The sequence below is a fragment of the Rhinatrema bivittatum genome, chromosome 3 (assembly GCF_901001135.1).
Source record: "Rhinatrema bivittatum chromosome 3, aRhiBiv1.1, whole genome shotgun sequence".
NCBI classification, from domain to species: Eukaryota; Metazoa; Chordata; class Amphibia; order Gymnophiona; family Rhinatrematidae; genus Rhinatrema; species Rhinatrema bivittatum.
Genome location: NC_042617.1, coordinates 121,657,426 through 121,681,894, shown reverse-complemented (window position 1 = coordinate 121,681,894; position 24,469 = coordinate 121,657,426). Strand labels below are relative to the sequence as shown.

At 48.2% G+C, this 24,469-nt stretch overlaps 1 protein-coding gene across 5 annotated transcripts in view; it reads left to right on the top strand.

Moving 5' to 3' along the window:
• The window catches only part of EHBP1 (EH domain binding protein 1), an 807,334-nt gene that overhangs the window by 421,582 nt on the left and 361,283 nt on the right, over positions 1–24,469 (top strand). For all 5 annotated transcript variants that reach the window (XM_029593675.1, XM_029593673.1, XM_029593671.1 and 2 more), the window contains one exon: positions 17,992–18,135. In XM_029593675.1, coding sequence (XP_029449535.1) covers positions 17,992–18,135 — 144 coding nt within the window. The remainder of the gene's footprint in view (positions 1–17,991; positions 18,136–24,469) is intronic.

Genomic DNA, 24,469 nt, shown 5'->3' with positions numbered 1-24,469 from the left:
GATTACTGCAATGCACTTCTTCAAGGCCTTCCAGACAACTCCATTAAACCTCTCCAGTTGCTTCAGAATGCAACTGCAAGGATACTCACAAAGTCTAACAAAAGGGACCACATAACACCGATCCTTAAGAAGCTCCATTGGCTCCCAGTCAAATTCAGAATCCTCTACAAGCTTTTAGTAATCACCCACAAAGCCATTCTTAACATCTCTCTGCTGGACCTATCGACCCCCCTGCAACTTCATACTTCAACCCGTCCTCTGAGATTAGCGCAAAGAGGGACTCTTAGAACACCTACATTCAAAACCTCCTTTAGTAAAAGAGCCTTTTCCACCGCAGGCCCCAAACAGTGGAACCTGCTCCCACCGGACCTTAGGCTGGAACAATGCCCAATTACATTCAAGAAGAGACTTAAGACGCTACTAATCAGACAAGCCTTCCCATAACACTCGTCCTTGCCTCATCCTCCACGGACCTTCTCTTCCTTAGCTCAGATGCCTAAGCACTTTTTCTTCCGCTACCTAAGCTATTTAATATATGTATATTTAGTTTCATTAAATCTATGGTAACCCTCCGCTACCCTCCCCCCCCCCCCCCCCACCTTCCAACCCCCCTTCCAACCCCCTTCCAATCCCTCCCTCGGAATACCTTGTTACCCCAAAAAGCCAACTCTTATCAGTTCTTACCAGTTACTCCCCATGCTTAAGCTGTATCCAAGTTTTTCTCTCCCCCTGTTCTATGTAAGACAACTTTGTCACTGTTTTTATGGTTGCAATGTAAACCGGAGTGATAATTAACTCTGTTATTTGAACTTCGGTATAGAAAAGTTATAAATAAATAAATACCTGGACTTGATGATTCCTCACCAGACACCGATGACTTGCCATCACCTCCTTTACCCACTGAGAGTAGAAAGCGTTCTCCTCCAGAGGACCTTTCTTTCATAAATTTTGTGAAGGAAATGTCTGAATTGGTCCCCTTCCAATTATTAACGGAACAGGATGACAGACATCAAATGATGGAGTTGCTTCAATTCCTGGATGCACCCAAGGAAATCACCTCCATCCCTATCCACCAAGTTCTTCTAGATCTCCTCAAGAAGAACTGGGAACATCCTGGCTCCATTGCACCAGTCCACAGTAAAATTGACTCTACCTATTTGGTACAGTCAGCTCCAGGCTTTCAGAAGCCTCAGTTGGATCACCAATCTGTGGTGGTTGAATCTGCGCAAAAGAGAGCAAAAAGGTTGAAACCTCACACTTCCTTTCCCCGTGGCAAGGAACAGAAGTTTTTAGATACCATTGGTCGCCGAGTCTTTCAAGGATCAATGTTGATCCTCCGAATTTCCGCTTACCAACTCTATATGACCCAATATAACAGGATCATTTTTAAGAAGATGCAGGAGTTGACAACCTCCATGCCTTAGTCACTTCCAGAACAACTCAACACCTAATTAACAAGGGTTTGGAGGCAGGAAAACATGAGATCAGATCATGTTATGATATCTTTGACACTGCAACCAGAGTATCTGCAGCAGCTATTTCAGCGAGACTATGGGCTTGGCTCAAGTCTTCAGACCTTCGACCGGAAGTCCAAGATAGGTTGTCTGACCTTCCCTGTATAAGAGACAATCTCTTTGGCGAGCAGATTCAAAAGACAGTGGCTGAATTAAAGGACCATCATGAGGCTCTCAAACAGCTCTCTCTGATACCTTCGGATTATTCTTCCAAACAGCCTTTCCGGAAGGACTCTAAAAAAGTCTTTCTACAGACCAAAGAAGTCCTACCCACCAGCAGCCAGATGTCGTTCTGCGAGACCATTCCTCAAATCACAGTTTCGCAGGACCCGAAAACAAAAGCCACAGACAGCCCCCCAGCCGGGCCCTGCTTCTGGCTTTTGACTCTCGCGTGGAGAGCAGCAGCCAGATTCCATTACCACACATACCAGTGGGAGGACGGTTATGCCATTTCAACAACATATGGCAATCAATCACCTCGGACCACTGGGTCCTAGCAATAATTGCTCAGAGCGATCATCTCAATTTTCTCTCTATCCCACTGGATTCCCCGGCTCTAATAGCATGGAAAACATCCGACCATTCATTGCTCCTGGAGCAGGAGGTCTCCCTTCTACTCTAGTCCAGAGCAATAGAACCAGTACCATTCCCTCAGCAAGGTCTCGAGATCTATTCCCGGTACTTTCTAATACCCAAAAGATCGGGAGGCATTCGTCCAATTCTGGATCTTCGAGCCCTCAACAAGTACCTCCAGAGAGAAAAGTTCAAGATGGTAACCTTGGGCTCCCTTCTTCCTCTTCTACAAAGAGGGAGACTGGCTCTGCTCTCTCGACCTTCAGGACGCATACACTCATATTGTGATAACTCCATCTCATCGCAAATACCTGAGGTTTCTCGTAGGCCCCAAGCACTATCAGTATCACGTGCTTCCATTCGGCCTAGCGTCTGCACCACAAGTCTTTACAAAATGTCTCGTCGTGGTTGCCGCTTTCTTCAGGACTCAAGGTGTTTACGTCTACCCCTATCTAGACGATTGGTTAATCAGGGCTCCGACTCAGCAAACCGCTTTGTCATCCCTACATCTCACCTTAACCACTCTAAATTTCACTCGGATTTCTAGTCAATTACGATAAATCCTATTTAGTCCCATCTCAAACCTTATCGTTCATTGGGGCACACTTGGACACCTTGCAAGCAAAGGCTTTCCTGCCTTGACAACGCGCCCTCACTCTTGTGTCTCTGGCACATCAGCTGCAGTCTCAACGCTCGACGACTGCTCATCGTTTTCTCATTCTCCTAGGACACATGGCGTCCTTAGTTCAGGTCACCCCAATGGCTCGCCTGGCCATGAGAGTCATGCAGTGGACCCTAAGGTCGCAATGGACTCAATCCCCTGTCGACCATTGTCCACTTCACCGACTCACTCCGTCTGTCTCTCGCCTGGTGGATGAATCAAATCAGTCTTCTACAGGGCTCGCCTTTTCAGGCGCCAAACCCTCACATAACTCTAACCACCGATGCTTCCAACTTCGGGTGGGGAGCCCATGTGGCCGATCTCCAGACACAAGGTTCCTGGTCTCCAGAGGAAGCCAAACACCAGATAAATTTCATGGAACTACGAGCAATTCGATATGCTCTCAGAGTATTTCAGGATCGCCTATCCAATCAAGTCATCCTGATCCAGACAGACAACCAGGTAGCCATGTGGTACATCAACAAATAGGGAGGCACAGGATCCTACCTTCTGTGTCAGGAAGCTGCACAGATTTGGGCGGAGGCCCTCTCCTACTCGATGTACCTCAGGGCCACCTACTTGCTGGGAGTGGACAACGTGTTGGCAGACAAGTTGAGTCGCACCTTCCAACCCCACAAGTGGTCTCTAAACCCCTCAGTAGCAAACTCCATCTTCCAAAAATGGGGTTATCCTCAAATAGACCTCTTTATGTCACCCCAGAATCGCAAAGTAGGCAATTTCTGCTCTCTCACTCGCAGCCAACATTATCCACCAAGAGACGCGTTCTCCCTCTCATGGGTAACCGGTCTCCTATATGCATTCCCTCCACTTCTCTCGAAGACTCTTGTGAAGTTACATCAGGACAAGGGAACCATGATCCTGATAGCACCTCACTGGCCCCGCCAAGTGTGGTTTCCATTACTTCAGGATCTCTCCATTCGCAGGCACATTCCTCTGGGAACAGACCCGCTTCTAATCACTCAAAACGACGGGTGCCTCCACCACCCCAATTTGCAAGCCCTGTCCCTGACGGCATGGATGTTGAAAGATTAATCCTTCAGCCGCTTAACCTTTCTGATCCAGTCTCCTGTGTCTTGATTGCTTCACAGAAGCCTTCCATGAGAAAATCGAAATGGAACAGTTTCACGTCATGGTGCTCTTCTCAGGCCCTTGATCCCTTTACCTGTCCAATCCCGAAGTTTCTAGACTACCTCTGGCACTTGTCAGAGTCAGGTCTTAAAACTTCCTCCATCAGAATGCATGTCAGTGCAGTAGCCGCCTTCCATAAAGGTATCGGGGTGTCCCTTATCTCAGTACATCCCCTTGTAACACGCTTCTTGAAGGGCTTGCTTCACCTCAAGCCTCCACTGCGTCCTCCGGCCCCTTCTTGGGATCTTAACCTGGTTTTGGGTCGGCTCATGAAACCACCATATGAGCCTCTCCAATCCTGTGAACTTCGCTATCTCACATGGAAGGTGATTTTCCTTTTGGCAATCACTTCAGCTCGCAGAGTTAGTGAGTTACAGGCCCTAGTTACCTACACTAAACTCATGCAGGACTGGGTGGTTCTTCGCACTCACCCTAAGTTCTTGCCTAAGATAGTATCAGAGTTTCATCTCAATCAATCTATTATACTACTACGTACCTTTTTTCCCAGGCCTCATTCCAATCCAGGAGAGCAGGCTCTGCATACCCTTGACTGCAAAAAAGACTCTAGCGTTTTATCTAGACCGTACAGCTGCCCACAGAAAGAGCACTCAATTATTTATCTCTTTCCATCCTAACAAATTGGGGCAGCCAGTAGGTAAGCAGACTCTCTCCTCCTGGCTAGCGGATTGCATTTCCTTTTGCTATCAGCAAGCAGGCATTCCACTTCAAGACCATGTTAAAGCACACTCTGTGAGGGCCATGGCGACTTCAGTAGCACACCTACGCTCGGTGCCGCTTCCTGACATTTGTAGGGCTGCTACCTGGAGTTCTCTTCATACTTTTTACATACTTTGCCTAGACAAGCCGGAAGACAAGATTCCATCTTCGGCCAGTCTGTGTTGCGTAACTTATTTACGACGTGACGTACCAACACCCTTCCGCCTGCCCGGTGGGGTTCAGGATGCCCTTCCCCAAATTCTACCCCAATTGTTGTGCCTGTTGCACGTCTTGGGTACATTTGGTGCATGTCCGGACATCCTCAGCTCGGTACTCACCCATATGTGAGGACTAACATCCTGCTGTCCTGTGAGAACACCTGTTACAGGTAAGCAACATTTGCTATATTTGATCTGAGAATCAGATTAATATGCATAACATGGTTATATTGAAAACCAGACTTGTTTGGAGCCTTCCTAGGTCAGAGTTATACATCCTGTAGTCCATATCACCAGTCATGTTGTATGAAAATCCCTGCAGAGCTTCCATTTGGTTTGACATTATTTCACTGGAGAGTTGTATTAGTCAAGAAATTAATTCATAGAACTCGCTAAGGGGTATGAGGTCTATAGTAAGACAAAACTTCATACATAGGTTCATGATGGTCACACTGGGATTGCACAGTAAGTGACATAAATGTATTTAATTTATTTATTTTAGCTTAATTTCTCACACCCATCATTAAAGCCTGGAGCCAAACCACTTCTTCCCCTTGAAGGATTAGCCCTAAACTGCTTGAGCCTATAATAATGTTTTACTCCCTCTCAGTTTAAATTTAAGTGTTTAGTTCAGTTCCAGTTTAGGTTGAAGTGTGATTTCTTAGCGTCCAGTCAGATGAATCCAGAACAAGTGGGTTTATACACCTCTACCCAGCATATGAGGACAGAGCAAACTGACATTACAGTATATATATACCCCTTGTAGTGACATCAACCTGCCAGTATTCTCCGTCTCCAGGAGATGGTGGACGTGCATCTCCCCACTGGAGATTGCTTTGATTTGAAAAGGAGAATATGGAAAATTAATTTGCCCCGCTCTCCTGCAGTGATACCAAATGGTCTCTTCCCCAGTTGAGAATTCCTGAGGTGATTTCCATGGTCTGGTAGGTAATTTTGTGTAACACAATAAGCACAAGTTAAGATATATACATTGCCATTTTTTTGGATATAGATATATATATATATATATATAATATATATCATATATATATATATAATAAAAATGCAGAGACCGAAGGAGGTTTTTTTATGTAGGGCTTTCTCCTCCTCCAGTCTCCGTGCTCGGCCACACTCTTCCGACATTCGTCCCGCTCCATGGGAGATTGAGAGACATGGGCAGCCTGGTGGGTGAGCAGCCTCTGTAGGCTAGGCCCCACGTGAGGGTTTTTTCGCTGCGTGATGCCATGGTAGAACTCCATGGTGTTTTTGCGCGCTTTCTTAGGCTGCCCCTCTCAAGAACATGCCTTTACTGGCTCAGACAAGGTCCATTTTTCAACAGTGGCCAATACAGGCTCAAGTAGTCGGCAAGTACCCAAAAGCTAAGTATATTCCCGTGCTACTGATGCTACTAATAACAGTGGCTATTTTCTAAGACAACTTGTTAATAGTAATGGACGTCTCCTCCAAGAACTATCGAAACCCTTTTTTTAAACCCAGCTACACTAAATGCACTAACCATATCCCCTGGCAGCAAATTCCAGAGTTTAATTGTGCATTGAGTGAAAAAGAACTTTCTCCGATTAGTTTTAAATGTGTGCTACATGCTTAACTTCATGGAGTGCCCTCTAGTCCTTCTATTATCCAAAGAGTAAATAACCGATTCACATTTACCCGTTCTAGCCCTCTCATGATTTTAAACACCTCTATCATATCCCCCTTCAGCTTCTCTTCTCCAAGCTGAACAGTCCTAATCTCTTTAGTCTTTCCTCATAGAGGAGACGTTCCATCCCATTTTTCATTTTGGTCACCCTTCTCTATAACTTCTAAATCACAACTACCTCTTTTTTGAGATACAGTGACCAGAACTGTACACAGTATTCAAGGTTGCGGTCTCAACCATGGAGCGATACAGAGGCAATATGGACATTTTCAGTTTTATTCCCCCATTCCCTTCCAATAATTCCTAACATACTCTTGCTTTTTTGGACTGCTGCAGCAACACCGAGCCGACAATTTCAATGTATTATCCACTATGACGCCTAGATCTCTTTCCTGGTGGTAGCTCCTAATATGGAGCCTAACATTGTATAACTATAGAATGGCTTTATTTTTCCCTATAGCATCACCTTGCAATTATCCATATTAAATTTCATCTGCCATTTGGATGCCCACAAATTTTCCAGTCTCACAAGGTCCCCTCCTGCCAATTTATCACAATCTGCCTGTGATTTAACTACTCTGAATAATTTTTTATCATCTGCAAATTTGATTACCTCACTCGTCGTATTCCTTTCCAGATCATTAAAAGCATGGGTTCCAGATCATTAAAAGCATGGGTTCCAGTACAGATCCCTGAGGCACTCCACTGCCCACCCCTCTCCACTGAGAAAATTGTCCATTTAATCCCTACTCTGTTTCCAGTCTTTTAACCAGTTTGAATCCACGAAAGGACATCACCACCTATCCCATAACTTTTTACTTTTTCTAGAAGCTTCTCATGAGGAACTTTGTTAAAATGCCTTCTGAAAATCCAAATACACTGCATCTACCAGTTCAACTTTATCTACATGTTTATTAACACTTCAAAAAAGTGAAAACAGATTTGTGAGGCAAGACTTGCCTTGGGTAAAGCCATGCTGAATTTGTGTTGCAGTTCTGGGAAGCTGCAGTCCTGGTGTGGACCCTTGAGCCGACCACCCTGGGTTTAGAGTAGCTCGGGAGGCGGAGTCTCAGGCACAGATCTTCACCGGGGAACCAGGAACCCCCCCGGAGGAGCCCGTAGGGTCCTAGATCCTGGGACTTAAGAGACCACAGGTATAGATCTGGAACCGGGAACCCCCCAGAAGGAGCCCGTAGGGTCCCAGACACCTTGGGACTTAAGAGACACAGGTACAGGTCTTCAACGGGAAACCCCCCCAGGAGGAGCCCGTAGGGTCCCAGAACCTTGGGGACTCAGGAGTAAGGTCTCAGTCTCTAGGAAAGGCCTGGGAAAAGGTTAAGTCACGAGTCCAGTGGCAGGGAGCAGGTAGGCCCAGCGCGAGCAGGACAGACAGGGTAACTGGAATGGTGTCTGTGTAACCTCGTGGAGTATGGACCGGCACAAGGCAGGACCGGAGCCAGCAGCGTGTAGAGACTCAGACTTGGCAGAGAGTAGCCGGAGAAGAAACCCAAGTCAATTTGGCAGCCAATGGAAACAGTCCTGGAAACCGACCGGGGTCGAGGCTGGCGGCAAACAGGAGCAGAGTCGGGCACAAGCTGAAGTCGGTGGCTGGCTGCAGGCAGAAGCGAAGTCAGGAGCGAGCAGAGGTCGGTGGCAGGCGGCAGGCAAAAGCAGAGTCAGGAACGAGCAGAGGTCAATGGCGGACGGCAGGCAGAAGCAGAGTCAGGAACGAGCAGAGGTCAATGGCAAGCGGCAGGCAGAAGCGGAGTCAGGAACAAGCAGAGGTCAATGGCAGGCGGCAGGCAGAAGCGGAGAGTCAGGAACGAGCAGTGGTCAATGGCAGGAAGCAGTACAGCAGAGATGCAACTAAGAACTACAAGCAGTAGCGACCCTTGTTGCAAGGCAATGAGAAACCCGATGAACGCCGGTTAAATCAGGCTTGGGGCGTGGCATGGTTAACTCAGGCGGGGCCAGACTTCCGGTGAGCGTGCGTCCATAACGCGCGTCCTTGCGTGCACGCGGGGCCGCAGAGAGACGGCCCAGCAATGGCGGATGCCCCATAGACCCAGCAGAGCCGCGGGAGCGGCGTTCCCGGCATAGAAGGTGAGCCCTGAATACAGCAAATTAGGGGGAGGAAGCGGTGGAGACTGCAACAATTTGTTCCGTTAAACCATGTCTTTCTATATGTTCTGTGATTTTGATCTTTAGAACACTTTCCACTATTTTTCCTGGCACTGAAGTCAGGCTAACTGGTCTGTAGTTTCCTAGATCACCCCTGGAGCCCTTTTTAAATGTTGGGGTTACATTAGCCACCCTCCAGTCTTCAGGTACAATGGATGATTTTAATAATAGGTTAAAAATTTTTACCAATAGATTTGAAATTTCATTTTTTAGTTCCTTCAGGACCCTGGGGTGTATACCATCCAGTCCAGGTGATTTATTACTCTTCTGTTCGTTAATCAGGTCTATCACATCTTCTAGGTTCACTGTAACTTGGTTCAATCCATCTGAATCATTACACTTGAAAATCTTCTCAGGAATGGGTATCTTCCCAATAAACACAGAAGCAAAGAAATCATTTAATCTTTCCATGATGGCCTTATCTTCTCTAAGTGCCCTTTTAACCCCTCGACCATCTAAGGGTCCAACAGACTCCCTCACAGGCTTTCTGCTTCAGATATATTTTTAAAAGTTTTTACTGTGAGTTTTTTGCTTCTGCGGCCAACTTCTTTTCAAATTCTCTCTTAGCCTGTCTTATCAATGAATTACATTTAACTTGCCAATGTTTATGCTTTATGCTATTTTCTTCTGTTGGATCCTTCTTCCCAATTTTTGAATGAAGATCTTTTGGCTAAAATAGCCTCTTTCACCTTACGTTTTAACCATGCCGATAATCGTTTGCCTTCCTTCCACCTTGCTTAGTGTGGAATAAATCTGGACTAGGATGGCATTTTTTAACAATGTCTACATCTCTTGCACACTTTTTACCTTTGCAGCTGCTCCTTTTATTTTTTTCTATTTTTTCTCATTTTATCAAAGTTTCCCTTTTGAAAGTTTAGCACTAGAGCCATGGATTTACTTACTGTCCCCCTTCCAGTCATTAATTCAAATTCTATCATATTATGATCACTATTGCCAGGTGGCCCCACCACTATTACCTCTCTCACCAAATCCTGTGCTCCACTGAGAATTAGATCTAAAATTGCTCCCCTCTCTCGTCAACAATTATACGATGGCCCTCGGGCGTGCATAAAAGTCAATGGGGGGTATTCCTCCTATTTTCCAGTTAGGCGAGGGGTACCAGACAGGGATGTCCCTATCTCTGCTGCTGTTTGCTATTTTTATAGAATTTGAAAGCTACAGAGAAAGGCAACCAAAATGATAAAGGGGATGGAACAATTCCCCTGTGAAGATAGGCTAAATAGGTTAGGACTCTTCAGCTTGGAGAAGAAATGGCTGAGGGGATATATGATAGAGGTCTATAAAATGAGTGAATGGAGCAAGTAAACATTTCCTGTCGTGTAGCCAGATGGACTCAGAACGAATGGGTTATAGTATGCTCGTGCTAGGCAGATGGAGACGGATCTGACGTCAGCACGGGTGTATATATACTCCCACAGGAAGCGTAGCAACTTAGTAATTTCCGTCTCCAAAGCAGTTTGGAGAGCCTGCACGCTCGCTGAGCGTGTTTTCCAAATCTACTTTCTATTTTTCTACTTTCTACTTTCTTTTCGCTAAAACTTCTACAGCACCATCGAGCCCCACACTCCTGCGGTGATACCCTAAAGGTCCCTCCCCCAGTAGAGTTTCCCGGGGTGATTTCCGTGATCCCCCGGAGGTTTAAGTCCTCGGTCCGGTGGCCCAAATCGCAGCAGGGACGTAGCCCCCAGGCGAGGTTCGGGGTGAGGCATATGAGGCGCCATCGGTCCCTGGCGTTGACCGAGGCAGCGGGTGCATATCCCTCAAACGCGGGTGGTGAAGGTACTTGCCCCTCATCCCCCCCGCAGCCGGAGGACCGCCCGGGTTCCAGCCGGGAAGTGCCGAGGATCAGGTAAGGCGTACTTCTTTTACTTCTGCTCTCCGAGGAACCGAGGACCGGCTGCGTGGCACGCCGTGGGGGCACCATTTTGTGGCCTTGTTCAGGTATTGAGTGCCCGTAATAGGCGCAGGTCTATGACTAAGCGCATATTAGATTCCTCATTGTGTGTATATTGCTAACCGCTTATTACTGAGAGAGCCATATTGAATACCATTGAGCGTGTATTGCTAACCGCTTATTGCTGAGAGCATTTTGAATACATTGAGCGTGTATTGCTAAACCGCTTATTGCTGAGAGCATATTGCATATCATTGAGCGTATATTGTTAGCCGCATATGGCTGAGCGCTTGTTGTCTTAAGCGTATATAGCTTGCCGCATATTATTATTAAGCGCCTGTTGTATTAAGCGTATATAGCTGCGCTTATTATTATTCAGCGCCTGTTGTACTAAGCGCATATTGCTTCCAGCATATTATTATTAAGCGCCCTGTTGTATGAAGCTCATATTGCTGACGCATTATTATTAGCGCCCTGTTGTAATAAGCGCATATTGCTGCCGCATATTATTATTAAGCGCCTGTTGTCCTAGCACATATTGCTGGCCGCATATTATTATTGTACGCCTCTTGTATTAAGCGCATATTGCTGCTGCATATTATTATTGTGCGCCTGTTGTATTAAGCGCATATTGCTGCCGCATGTTGTTATTGTGCGCCTGTTCATTAAGCGCATACTTTTCAATGGAACAGAACGCCTCAGCGTCTTCAGCGGGGGTGCTGCCTGCCTCCGGCATTAAAGCCCTCGGCCTCTGCTCCGCATGCCAGCTTAGAGCCACGCACAGTGAAGAGCCAGACTCCCTATGTGCCCAATGTGAGGAGGCCGTGGGACCCTCGGGCCAGGACCAGTCTCAGCCACGATTTGCTGACAGTTCCCCAGGGGCTACCCCGGATTTAGCGGTCAGTTTCGACCAATCGGGAATCCCGGGGGATCTTGTACCCCCGGCGATTAGAGGCTGCTTCAATTTCCTGGGTGGATCTCTTTAAGGGGATTCATGCCTTTGTACAGATGCAAACGGCTTCCCGTCCAGGCCCTGCGGTTCCTGCTGTTCCTGTTGTTCCTGCTGTTTGGCGGTTCCTGCGGTGGCTGCGACTGCGGCTGCTGCGGCTGCCGCTGCGGTGGCGGCTCCTGCGGATCCTGTTCCTGGACCCTCACGCCCTTATCGTGAGCGGGACCTCCCGGCTGGACAGTCCAGATCAGTCAGACCAGGAGGTTTCACCGGACGAGTCCGAACTCCCGGACGAGGGGGAACTTCCCCCAGGGATTGAGCCATATAGAACCATGAGGCGGTTCTTCCCTAAGGAGGATCTCTCGACCTGGTGTCTCAGTGTCTGGCGGAGTTGGATATTACAGGTCCCAGCGCTACGGTACCCTCTGCGCAGAACCCCCTGCTGGAAGGTCTTCGTCCTACAGCCCGCCATTTTCCATTCTTGCAAGCAGCACAACAACTGATAGATTTAGAATGGGCTGCACCAGCGGCTTCCTTCAAAGGGGGCCGGGCCCTGACGGCATGTACCCCTGGCACCCTATCCAGGAGCTGCTGGCGTGCCCTCAGGTGGACGCCTTGATTAGCGCTGTGGTCAAGCGCACTACCATTCCAGTTGAAGGGGGGACGGCCCTCAAGGAGCCTCATGACCGGCGACTGGACGCCATTCTGAAACAGACTTTTGAGGTGGCAGCTCTATCTTTGCGGATCGCAACCTGCTGCACAGTGGTGACGCGTGCCTGTTTGTCACAGGTCAGGAACAACGCTCAGCAGACATGGAGTCAGCTCTCTCGTTCCTCACGGATGCTGCATCAGACCTAGTCCGAACAACAGCCAAGGGGATCTCATCCTCCGTAGCTGCCAGAAGGCAGCTCTGGATCCGGAAATGGTCAGCCGATGCGCCTTCAAAGACACGCCTCACCAGATTGCCCTTTAAGGGCTCTTTCCTCTTTGGCAGCGACCTTGATAAACTGGCCAGCACATGGGGCGCTTCCCAGTACCCGACTGCCGGAAGATCGGTTCAGGGAACCAGCGCGCCTTTCCAAGGCCCTCCAGGGGTAGAAGCTCCCAGCGCTTCGTTCCCTACAGGAGTCGCTACCAGGCACCTCGTCCTCAGGCCCGGAATCAGTCCTTTCGGACCAAGCAGCGCAAGAGGGGAGCAGGCCCGGGCTCAGGTCCCGGCCGCGCCTCACAATGAGAATCCGCCGATTCATCTGGGGGACGGAGCCATAGGGGGCAGGTTAACCCTCTTCTACCCCAGATGGGTCGAGATTACGTCGGACCAGTGGGTCCTCGCCATCATCCGAGAGGGGTATTATCTGGACTTTCATCACTCCCTCCGGACAAGTTTGTGGAATCTTCATGTCCCACACAAGAAGGCAGCATTGGAAGCTACCCTGGCGAGGCTCCTGTCCTTGAAAGCCATCATCCCAGTACCTGCCTGGGAAGTGAATTCTGGACACTATTCCATTTATTTCATGGTACCCAAGAAAGGGGGCACCTTTCGGCCTGTACTGGACCTCAAGTCAGTCAATCGATACTTAAGGGTCCCGAGGTTTCGCATGGAAACTCTGCGCTCCGTCAAGACCGCAGTACAGCCAGGAGAATTCCTCACGGCATTAGACTTGTCGGAAGCCTACCTGCATATCCCGATCCATCCGGATCATCAGCGCTACCTACGCTTCAAGGTTCTAGGCCACCACTTCCAATTCCGGGCTCTGCCCTTCGGGTTGGCCACGTCACCGGACCTTCACCAAGGTGGTCGTAGTGGTAGCGCGGCACTCAGACGGGAAGGAATTCTGGTCCATCCCTACCTAGACGACTGGCTGATCAGGGTGAAATCACGAGAGGAGAGCCATCGGACAACCGACAGAGTGATCGCCCTTCTGGAAAGCTTGGGCTGGGTAATCAACCTCAGCAAGAGTTGCCTACAGCCTTCCCAGTCACTGGAATACCTGGGAGTACAGTTCGACACCCAGGCAGACACAGTCAGTCTCACTACCAAGAGAAGGTTAAACTTCAGACGCGTATCCAGTACTTGATGGGAGCCAGTCGGCCCATAGCTTGGGATTATCTGCAGGTTCTCGGTCTCATGGCATCCACCCTGGAAGTGGTACCTTGGGCAAGGGCCCATATGAGACCTCTACAACACTCCCTGCTCTCTCGCTGGAGCCCCGTCTACGGAACTATTCCACGCACCTACCTCTGCCTGCCAGAGTACGGACCCAGTTACGGTGGTGGTTGCAGTCCAACCACATGAGCAGGGGTCGAGATGTCCTCCCCCACGTGGACTCTGCTCACCACAGATGCCAGCCTGAGCGGCTGGGGCACACTGCGAAGGACTTACCGCACAAGGGCGGTGGAACAGAGAAGAGTCAGCGTGGAACATCAACCGTCTAGAGGCTCGGGCAGTCCGATTGGCATGCCTTCGATTTGCTCACAGACTGAAGAACAGAGCAGTCAGAGTGATGTCCGACAACGCCACCACGGTGGCATACATCAACCGTCAGGGCAGAACCAGAAGCCGACAGGTATCTCTGGAGATCGCCCCACTGATGGCTTGGGCAGAGGCGAATCTTCAGGACATCTCCGCCGTCCACATTGCCGGGAAGGACAACACCACGGCAGACTTCCTCAGCAGAGAAAGCCTAAATCCGGGAGAGTGGCAGCTGTCACCCACAGCCTTCCAGATGATTGTGGATCACTGGGAGATTCCAGACATGGATTTACTGGCGGACAAGTCCAATGCTCAAGTACCCAGATACATCAGCCGCAAGCGCGACCCATTCTCACACGGAATCGATGCCCTGGTTCAGCCATGGCCTCCAGGGACTCTGCTGTACGCCTTTCCTCCGTGGCCTCTGCTGGGCGCCATCATCCACAAGATTCAGAAACACCGGGGCCTAGTTCTTCTAGTGGCACCAGACTGGCCAAGAAGACCCTGGTACGCGGACATGAGAAGACTACTGGCAGGGGAGCCCCTTCCCCTGCCTCCTCTCTGGGACCTTCTACGTCAAGGTCCCATCCTCCACGAGGATCCAGCTCAATTCTCTCTTACGGTCTGACCATTGAGAGGGCTAGACTGAAGAAAAGAGGTTACTCGGAGCCCGTGATAGACACACTCCTCCGAGCACGCAAGTTTTCCACTTCCCTCACCTACGTAAGGATCTGGAGAATATTTGAAGCATGGTGCGACACTCATGGCACCAATCCACATGCGACCACGATCCCTATTGTTCTGGATTTCCTGCAAGATGGGCTTCAGAAGGGTCTCTCCCTCAGCTCCATCAAAGTTCAGGTGGCTGCACTGTCTTGCTATGGTCCCAGGAGGGATGGCAAGACCATTGCCACGCATCCAGATGTGTCTCGCTTCTAGAAAGGAGTCAAGCACATTCGTCCGCCACTGAAGTGGCCAGTGCCTTTGTGGAACCTTAACCTTGTTTTGGATTTCCTCGCGGGATCCACCTTCAGACCCCTTCGGGGCCTGTCTCTCCGTTCTTTAACCTCGAAGATGGTGTTCTTATTGGCGGTCTATTCAGCACGCCGCGTCTCAGAGCTACAAGCACTGTCCTGCCGTGATCCCTTTCTGAGAATCACTCCAGAGGCTATCCATCTTCGCACGGTTCCCTCCTTTCTACCTAAAGTGGTCTCACAGTTTCACCTTAACCAAACTATATCCTTGCCTACCACGGGGGTTTGAAGAAATCTGAAGAAGGGCGTTTGCTACGCCATCTCGACATAGGCAGACTGCTGCCCAGATATCTGGAAATGACACAAGAAGTACGAAGGACGGACCATCTGTTCGTCCTGCACAGCGGGAAACGACAAGGGAAGCGGCCTCTCGGCCCACCATCGCCCGCTGGATTAAAAAAGTTATCAGAGCAGCTTACGTGGAGGCTGGGAAGTCTCCGCCTCTACAAGTCAAGACAGAATCCAGGATGCTGTCGCCTGCGGAAATCTGTAAATCGGCGATGTGGTCCTCCCTCCATACCTTCTCCAGGTTCTACCGTCTGGATGTCCAGGCCAGGGAGGACACAGCATTTGCAAGGGCGGTCCTACATGGTCCTCAGGCAGCCTCCCGCCCAGGCTGGGAGTAAAGCTTTTGTACATCCCATTCGTTCTGAGTCCATCTGGCTACACGACAGGAAATGTTGAGATTACTTACCTGATAATCTCGTTTTCCTTAATGTAGACAGATGGACTCAGCATCCCGCCCAGCTGCCTGTGTACATGGGTTTCACCGATTCAAGGTAAGCCATGTCATCTGTTTCCATAAGAGCGTACACTCTACCAGGTGTCAACGCCTTCCGGTTGGGAATGCTGGCGGTCTCCAGCTGCTATCAATCGGTCAGGGGAATCCTGTTTCACTTTACACTGAGCGTCAGTACACACATCCATAACAGCTTTTGCAAGGAAGATTACTAAGTTGCTACGCTTCCTGTGGGGGTATATATACACCCGTGCTGACGTCAGATCCGTCTCCAACTGCTAGCACGAGCACACTATACTATTCGTTCTGAGTCCATCTGTCTACACTAAGGAAAACGAGATTATCAGGTAAGTAATCTCAACATTAATCAGTTGTTTACTCTTTCAAAAAAGTAAAGACCAGGGGACACACAATGAAGTTGCTAAGAGATGCATTTAAAATTAATAAGAGAGAAGATTTTTTTTTACTCAATGCATAATTAAGCTCTGGAATTCATTGCCAGAGGATGTGGTGAAAGCTATTAGTGTAGCTACATTTAAAAAAGATTTGAAGAAGTTCCTGGAGGAAAATTCCATTAACCATTATTAAGATAGAGTTGCAGAAATACACTGCTTATTCTTGGGATAAGCAGCTTGGAATCTGCTTACCCCTTGGGATCCTGCCAGGTACTTTTGTCCTGGATTGACCACTGTTAGATCAGGATACTGGGTTTTATGGTCCTTTGGTCTTATCCAGTATAGCAAGTCTTAGGACTTACCATTTAACATTAATATATGCCAGTGTGAACCCAGGATCCTTGCAGCTGGCTTCTAGTTTCCCCTTTCCAGGAATACTGCATGGCTTCCCATATTGAGGCTGTAGGTCCACTATTGGTCAGCCTGGGGAGCTCATGGGTACATCGAGTGGGAGGGGTCCTCTCTCTACATCTGTAGGCTGTATTGTTTAAACAGTTCAATTTTAGTAGTTTATACAGTTAACTTTTTAAACAATGCTTACATTTTTATTAAAATTAACACTTTCTTAGTCATTTTTTTCTCTTCCTAATCCTTAAATGAATCTTCAGTTAATTGTATTAATCCTCCTGTTTGTATATGATGCTGTTCTTTGCTTTAACACTGCTAAAGATGATTTTAGGGATGTAATTAGAAATGCATATGTAATGATGTGAAGAGGAAATATATCGATGGAATAATTAATTTATTTTTCACCCCTCTGTAAATCAAAGTAAAGATGTAATTTATCACAACTAAAATAAGTTGTATAGTTTCAGTTGTGGCCATAAAAAAGAAACCAACCTCATAATTCTTCACTGTTGTCATTCCTTTCTTGGGATGATCCCACCTTGAGTTATTATAGGTTTGTAAAGGAGGGAAGCATGTGGAAACTTGAATAGAATCATCCCATCACCACTTGAAATATCCATATCCCATGGTCATATATCCCAAAATTCCAAGGAAAGTCAAAATAAATGTTTGTTTGTACCTATTAATATATATGTGCATGTATATGTATGTGTATGTACATATGAATCTTACATGTGGGCGTGAATCTTACATGAGGGCGTGAATAAAGAGGAGGCAGCAAAACACTGCACGGAGCGGCAGTAGCCACAGAGGCATTCAAACACTGCACGGAGCAGCAGTAGCCATAGAGGCATTCAAACACTGCACGGAGCGGCAGTAGCCACAGAGGCATTCACGGAGCGGGATGCCAGTGGCCAGTAGTTGGTGCTCCACCTTCACGGAGCGGAAGGATGGAGGGCTGCTATCTCAAAAAAAAAAAAAATAAAAACAGGGGTGGGTAAGAGTATGGGGTAAGGGTGTGGCCTGCTTGTTACAGCGGTTGCTATTCCTAATTGAGCTGGACGTTCACTTGGATGCAGATACGGCGCTGCTCTCTAAATTGGTGGTGGGGTGGAGGGGAATTAGGGCTGGAGGGTACTGGAAGCCAATAGTAACAGGTGGAAGAGAAAAAAAGGGGGAAAAAAATGGATAAAGTGCGTAGCTTGCTGGGCAGACTAGATGGGCCGTTTGGTCTTCTTCTGCCGTCATTTCTATGTTTCTATGTGGAAAGGGAAAAAAGAAATATAATATAGAACAAATAGTGTAGTATTTTGATTTCTCTTTACTAGGTCATGCTTGATAAATATAATTTCAGAAGTATTATATTTGTATATCCTTGTCGCTTACTTGAATATTTATTTTTAAGCAGCGAATGTTATCAAGGCAGGAGGAACTTAAAGAACGTGCAAGAGTTCTTCTTGAACAAGCAAGAAGAGATGCAGCACTGAAGGCTGGAAATAAACAGACGACATCTGCGGTAACACCAACCCGCAACAAACAGCTGACTGATGTAAGGACTGACCAATATAGCTTTATAAGAAAATGCATACAGTCAAAGTTCACGTATTATTTTTTTACTAAAATGACTCCATAAAATGTCCTTCCCCCACAAATGATCTCCCTTTTGCTTTTTAAAGAAAGTGTCAAATCAGTTGGCTCCGAAGCATTGTGAAGTGCCTTCTTTATTTATTTTTATTTATTTAAAGATTTGTAATCCACACACTTCAAAATTTGTTGCAGAAAACGATATAGACAGTCATAAAATCTGAACATACAGACACATACATAAAACTTCCCCTTTACAAGGAAGATCACCCCAAAATGCTCATTATGGATCTCAGTAGTCTGTAAACAGTATTGACCAAATCAGAACCCCGGTGGATAGTGAATAAACTTTCCTGGATTTCTTTTTCTTTTTCTTTTTGTCTTTCAAAGGCAAAAGGTGGGCATTTGAAGAGAAAAAAAAATTTAAAATCCTTGCTAATTATATATGTTCCAAATTAGGAAAAAAATAAAAATTATCTTAATGATATTCAGTTTTGCCAATTACAGGTATTTGTTACATTTCTTTAAACAAAACTGTTTTATAAAGAGTTAGCTTTATATCATTTCCTAGTCACCTCAGCTCAAAAAAGATATAGCAAAACTAGAAAAGGTATAGAGAAGGGCAACCAAAATGATAAGAGGAGATGAAATAGCTGCTCTATGAGGAAAGGCTAAACAGTTTAGAGGTCTTCAGCCTGGAGAAGAGATGGCTGAGAGGAGATATAATAGAAGTCTATAAAATAATTGTTAAGATCCTGCCTGCTGTACAGCCTCCCTGCAACTAGAGGTCCCCATGGAGCTACACCTGCACTCACTCCAACCATAGTCTCCATGGGCCCATGAGTCAGCATGGCTTGGTCTATTTAATCTTGCCTCCTATAATACCTGATGCCTTGTCATCAAGTCTGTTTGGCTCTGTTCTGTCTTGTTTAGCTCTGTAGCCTTCTCATCCCTTCTGCCTAGCCTTGTGGCATTCTCATCCCTTCTGCCTAGCCTTGTGGCCTTCTCAGCCCTTCTGCCTAGCCTTTGTGGCCTTCTCAGCCCTTCTGCCTAGCTCTGTTGCCTTCTCAGGTCTTCTGCCTATCCTGCCTAGCTCTGTGGCTTTCTCAGGTCTTCTGTCTAGCCCTGTGGCTTTCTCAGGCCTTCTACCTAGCCTGCAGCCTCTGGGCTTCCTAGTATCTCCTTGTCTGGCTTGTGGGCCTTATGTGTAGGGGCCTATAGGCCTTCCAAGCCTCTGCCTTTAGGCCTCTGTAATTCTTCTTCTCTGTTCTGTCTTGTCTAATCTTGTCATTGTCTGGCCTAGTCCTGTCCCTTGTATCCAGCCCGTGCCTCAAACTCCAGTCCTGTCTTGCCTCAATTTCCTGCACTGATTCAGTCTCCAGACCTGCACTGCCTTGCCTTTGTATCCACTCCTTGCCTCCAGCCTGCACCTTGACTCCAACCACAGCCTAAATCCTGCCGGCTGCCAGAATACAAGGGTTCAGCTTGCAAGGAAGATCCTTTCTGCTCTGCCCTGAAGTCCTGGGCTGCCCCATAGAGTTCCCCCAGCTCTAGCCAGACCCTCAGTTGTGACAGAATGACAAGGCCATATTGTCTGCATAGGAGTGGGTTCAGGACTCCTTGCCTGCCTGGTAAACCCATGAAAAGTCTTTTAATCCTTTTGGGCCCTCAGCTTTATATTGGCTTTGCTTTCGATGCCCGGGTCATAGCCCCCATGATTCACAATTTGTGTCATGTGTAAATTCCCCAGTCCTGTCTTATAGGAATGCAAGAGATGCAAATGTGTGAATTCCATGTTTCTAGAAGATTGCATTTATTGTAAGGTCTCTAAATTAATTTCTGACCAAATACCTATTGCTCCAAAAGCTCCAGTTACTAGAGCACTGCCTTATATCCCTTGTTTCTGGGTATACAGGGGTTGCCAATACATGAGTCCACCATTTGAACTGGTATGTTGTCACTGCTGTCTTCCTAATCCTGCAACCTTCTTTAGAAGATGTGAAAAATTCTATGTAGAAAACAACTGCTTTCCTAGCGTGTAGCCAGATGGACTCAGGACCAATGCGTATAGGGGTAGATTTTAAGAGGCGCGCGAACAGCCTACTTTTGCTTGCGCATCAGACTCAAGCAAAAGTACGCTGGATTTTAGTAGATACGCGCGGAGCCGCGCGTATCCACTAAAATCCTGGATCGGCGCGCGCAAGGCTATCGATTTTGTATAGCCTGCGCGCGCCGAGCCGCGCTGCCTCCCCCCGTTCCCTCCAAGGCCGCTCCGAAATCGGAGCGGCCTCGGAGGGAACTTTCCTTTGCCCTCCCCTCACCTTACCCTCCCTTCCCCTACCTAACCCCCCCACCCGGCCCTGTCTACCCCCCCCTTACCTTTGTCGGGGGATTTACGCCTCCCGGAGGGAGACGTAAATCCCCGCGCGCCAGCGGGCCTGCTGCGCGCCGGGCCGCGACCTGGGGGCGGGTACGGAGGGCGCGGCCACGCCCCCGGGCCGTAGCCACGCCCCGTACCCGCCCCCAAAACGCGGCCGACACGCCCCCGAAACGCCGCGTCGACCGGGCCCGCCCCCCGACACGCCCCCGACATGCCCCCTCCGAAAACCCCGGGACGTACGCGAGTCCCGGGGTCTGCGCGCGCCGGTAGGCCTATGTAAAATAGGCTTACCGGCGCGCAGGGCCCTGCTCGCCTAAATCCGCCCGGTTTTGGGCGGATTTAGGCGAGCAGGGCGCTGAAAATCCGCCCCATAGTGTACTTCTGATAGCAGATGGGAGATGGAGTCAGATTTCAAAGCTGACGTCAGCCTACATATACCCATGCAGGAAGCTCAGCTCTTCAGTATTTCTCGTCTCCTAACAGATAGCGCCACTATTTATTTATTTAGTTATTTATTTATTTATGGACTTTTTTATACCGACATTAGTGGGAGACATCATATCTGTTTACAATAAACTAAAGGTAGAAAATACATGGAACAGGAAGGGGGGATTGGACAAAAAGGAATAGAAAAATATACAGAAAACAAGGAGTTTGAACTAGATAAGGAAAGTAGAGAGAGGAACAAAAAAAGTGTAAACTATAACAATGCAATTACAGGGAGGAGTAATAACATGGTAACAACGACAAATATGACAATATAAAAGTATTGCTTGCGTGAAGAGTTAACATGATAGTAATAAATAAATTAGGGTGGGAGATTCTAAGAGGGTGGTATCATGGGCAAGTGTGGGATCATGGGATAAGGCCCTAGTCTGGGTAAGCCTGCTTGAAGAGCCAGGTCTTTAACTTTTTCTTGAAGTTGATCGAGCAAGGTTCGAGGCGTAGGTTCGTGGGTAGTGAATTCCAACAGGTGGGGCCTGCAATGGATAGGGCTCGATCCCTTGTAGAAGTGAGGTGAGCTCTCTTAAGGGATGGGATGTGGAGAGAGCCTTGACTGATTGCTCTGGAGGGGCGGGTGGAGGGTTTGCAGTGGAAGGGCTCATCAAGCCAGTTGCAGTTGTGTTTGTAGATGGATTTATGTAGAATGTTGAGGGTTCTGAAAAGGATGTGTGATTGGATCGGGAGCCAGTGAAGGTCCTTAAGGATAGGGGTTATGTGATCAAATTTACGGGCATTTGTGATGGTTCTTGCAACTGCATTCTGCAGCATTTGGTGTGGTTTCATCGTAGAGTAGGGAAGGCCTAGGAAGAGGGAGTTGCAGTAGTCCAACTTGGATGATAGGGTCGCTTGTATGACGGTGCGGAGATCATGTGTATGGAGTAAGGGTTAAAAGTTTTTTCATGATGTTAAGCTTGTAAAAGCCTTCCTTTAGGACATTGTTGATATGTTTTTTTTAATTTAATTGCTGGTCAATTAAGACTCCAAGGTCACGTACGAAGGACTGGGAGGAAATTGAGCTGAAAGCTGTGTCACTAGTGAGTGAGGGCTTGGGACTTTGGTGGTTGGATATGAAGAGCAGTTCAGTCTTAGTGGTGGTGAGGGCGAAGTGGAGATTTGTGAGTAGGGAATTAATGGAGGCGAGACATTTCTCCCAGAATTTTAGTGTTTCGGAGATAGATTCTTGTATCGGTATGATGATTTGTACATCGTCAGCGTAGATGTAGAATTTGAGGCCGAGGTAGGACAGGAGTTGGCAGAGAGGTAATAGGTAGATGTCGAAGAGGGTGGAGGAGAGAGAGGAGCCTTGGGGAACTCCTTATGTGAGGCAAAAATGTGTGGATTCGGAGTTGCCTATTTTGACTGAGAATTGTCTGTTGGCAAGGTAGGATTTAAACCAAAGGAGGACTACACCAGTAATGCCAATTTCAGACAGGCGGGAGAGTAGAAGATTGTGGCTTATTGTGTCGAATGCTGCGGAGATGTCTAGGAGGGCAAGGAGGTAGCAGTAACCTTGGTCTAGGCCTATGAGGATGGCGTCTGTGAGGGTAAGTAGGAGGGTTTCTGTATTAAAGTGTTTGCAGAGGAGACGAGGAGAGTTTTGCCTGTGACTGGAGTGGAAAGTTTTTCCTGGAGATATATTTCCTGTGGCTGTCGCTACTTGCCTGATATTTCTGGAATTCTCTGGTCCTGATTGCCGCGAGGGTGAGATTGGACTCCCGGGGGTAGACTAAGCCTGCCCTGCTGGTATTGAGAACCAATTAACAGCTTCCACGTCATTAGGGAGGGCCGGAAGGGAGCTTAAACAGCCTCCTTATGGTGCACAGCTGCCGAGGCGTTGCCGCCGAAGGCGCGCGGCTCTGACCGGCTCTGATTGGATCCGCCTGGAACATCTGGAACAACTGAGAAATGTGAAGTTTTTGCAGGAAAAGGAATGGATTTTTTCTAAGCCTTTCTCACAAAGCACTCACCACCGGGGCTCCAGCAGCGGCCACGCGGCTCACCCGATCGTCCCTCCGCTCCGCCCACTGAAAAACAAAACTACCTTACCAGGGACAGGATCGCAGGACACGTTCAGCAGCAGAGGTAAGCGGGGGATTTAAATCCCGGCCGCTCCTCCCGGCGTCCTCTTCCTCCGCGACCGCCGAGATCGTTCCACCGCCACGGATCGACTGCAGCTCCAGGACAGGCCTGCGCAGCCGGCGCTGAAGCCCGTCTGGGCAAGGCCTTAGAGTAACAAAGCACTCACCACCGGGGCTCCAGCAGCGGCCACGCGGCTCACCCGATCGTCCCTCCGCTCCGCCCACTGAAAAACAAAACTACCTACCAGGGACAGGATCGCAGGACACGTCAGCAGCAGAGGTAAGCGGGGGGATTTAAATCCCGGCTGCTCATCCCGGCGTTGCGCGCCGAAGGAGCGCGACCAAAGGGGCCAGCCCTTTTTGTGCGCCCCTTCGTGCGCACCAGAACCGCACCAGAACCACGAATCTTGAAGTTGCAGCCATTATACTCTCCACCTGCGCCGCCATCCCACGATTCTCCCTCAGCCCAGGTCGGCCTCCCCACGCAGTCGGCGTCAGCCCCTGGAATCTCGCTACTAGGGGCCATAGAAGCAACTAAGGGGCCATAGAAGCAACTGAGGGGCCATAGAAGCAACCTTCGCTACTTTCCTTCAGCTACCCCACCCTCTCCTTATAAGCGCCAACCCATCCAGCTTCTATCTTTCACCCAGCCACTCCAGCACCCAGCATCATCCAGTCACTCCAGCATCCAGCATTCATCCAGTTACTCCAGCATCCAGCCACTCCAGCATCCAGCATTCATCCAGCCACCCCATACAACGCATCATTTAGCTATTATAACAGCTGTCATCTGACCAACTTCAACTTTCATCCAAAAAAGACATACGCTCAAAGAGATCTCTGATTCCAATCATGATCTCCCCACTAACACAATTCCTAAGTCTATCCTTAATCACCTAAGCCTTCTAAACTCGCATCGCTCTCAAAAAAATACCACTTGCTCAACGACCACCTCCTAGACTCTCAACCGGACATATGTGCCATTACCGAAACATGGCTGAAAAACACAGATACGGCCATAATTAACCAACTGCCAATAGAACAATACGACATATTCTCTATCCCCAGACCTAAAAAAAGAGGGGGTGGAATAATGTTAATCGCAAAAAAGAATTAAGACTAACTCAGCAAGCCTTCAAATCTACGACTAAACTAGAAATCGGATTATTCAAATCCTCCCAACTTCAAATTTGCCTTATTTACGCCCCCCCAGGGCTCCTAGAAGCCGACCCCTCTCCCCTCATCGAAACTATAGCCAAACATATCAACTCCATCTCACCTGCTATCATCTTAGGAGACTTCAACATCCACTGTTGACTCTCCCTCCCCATCATCCA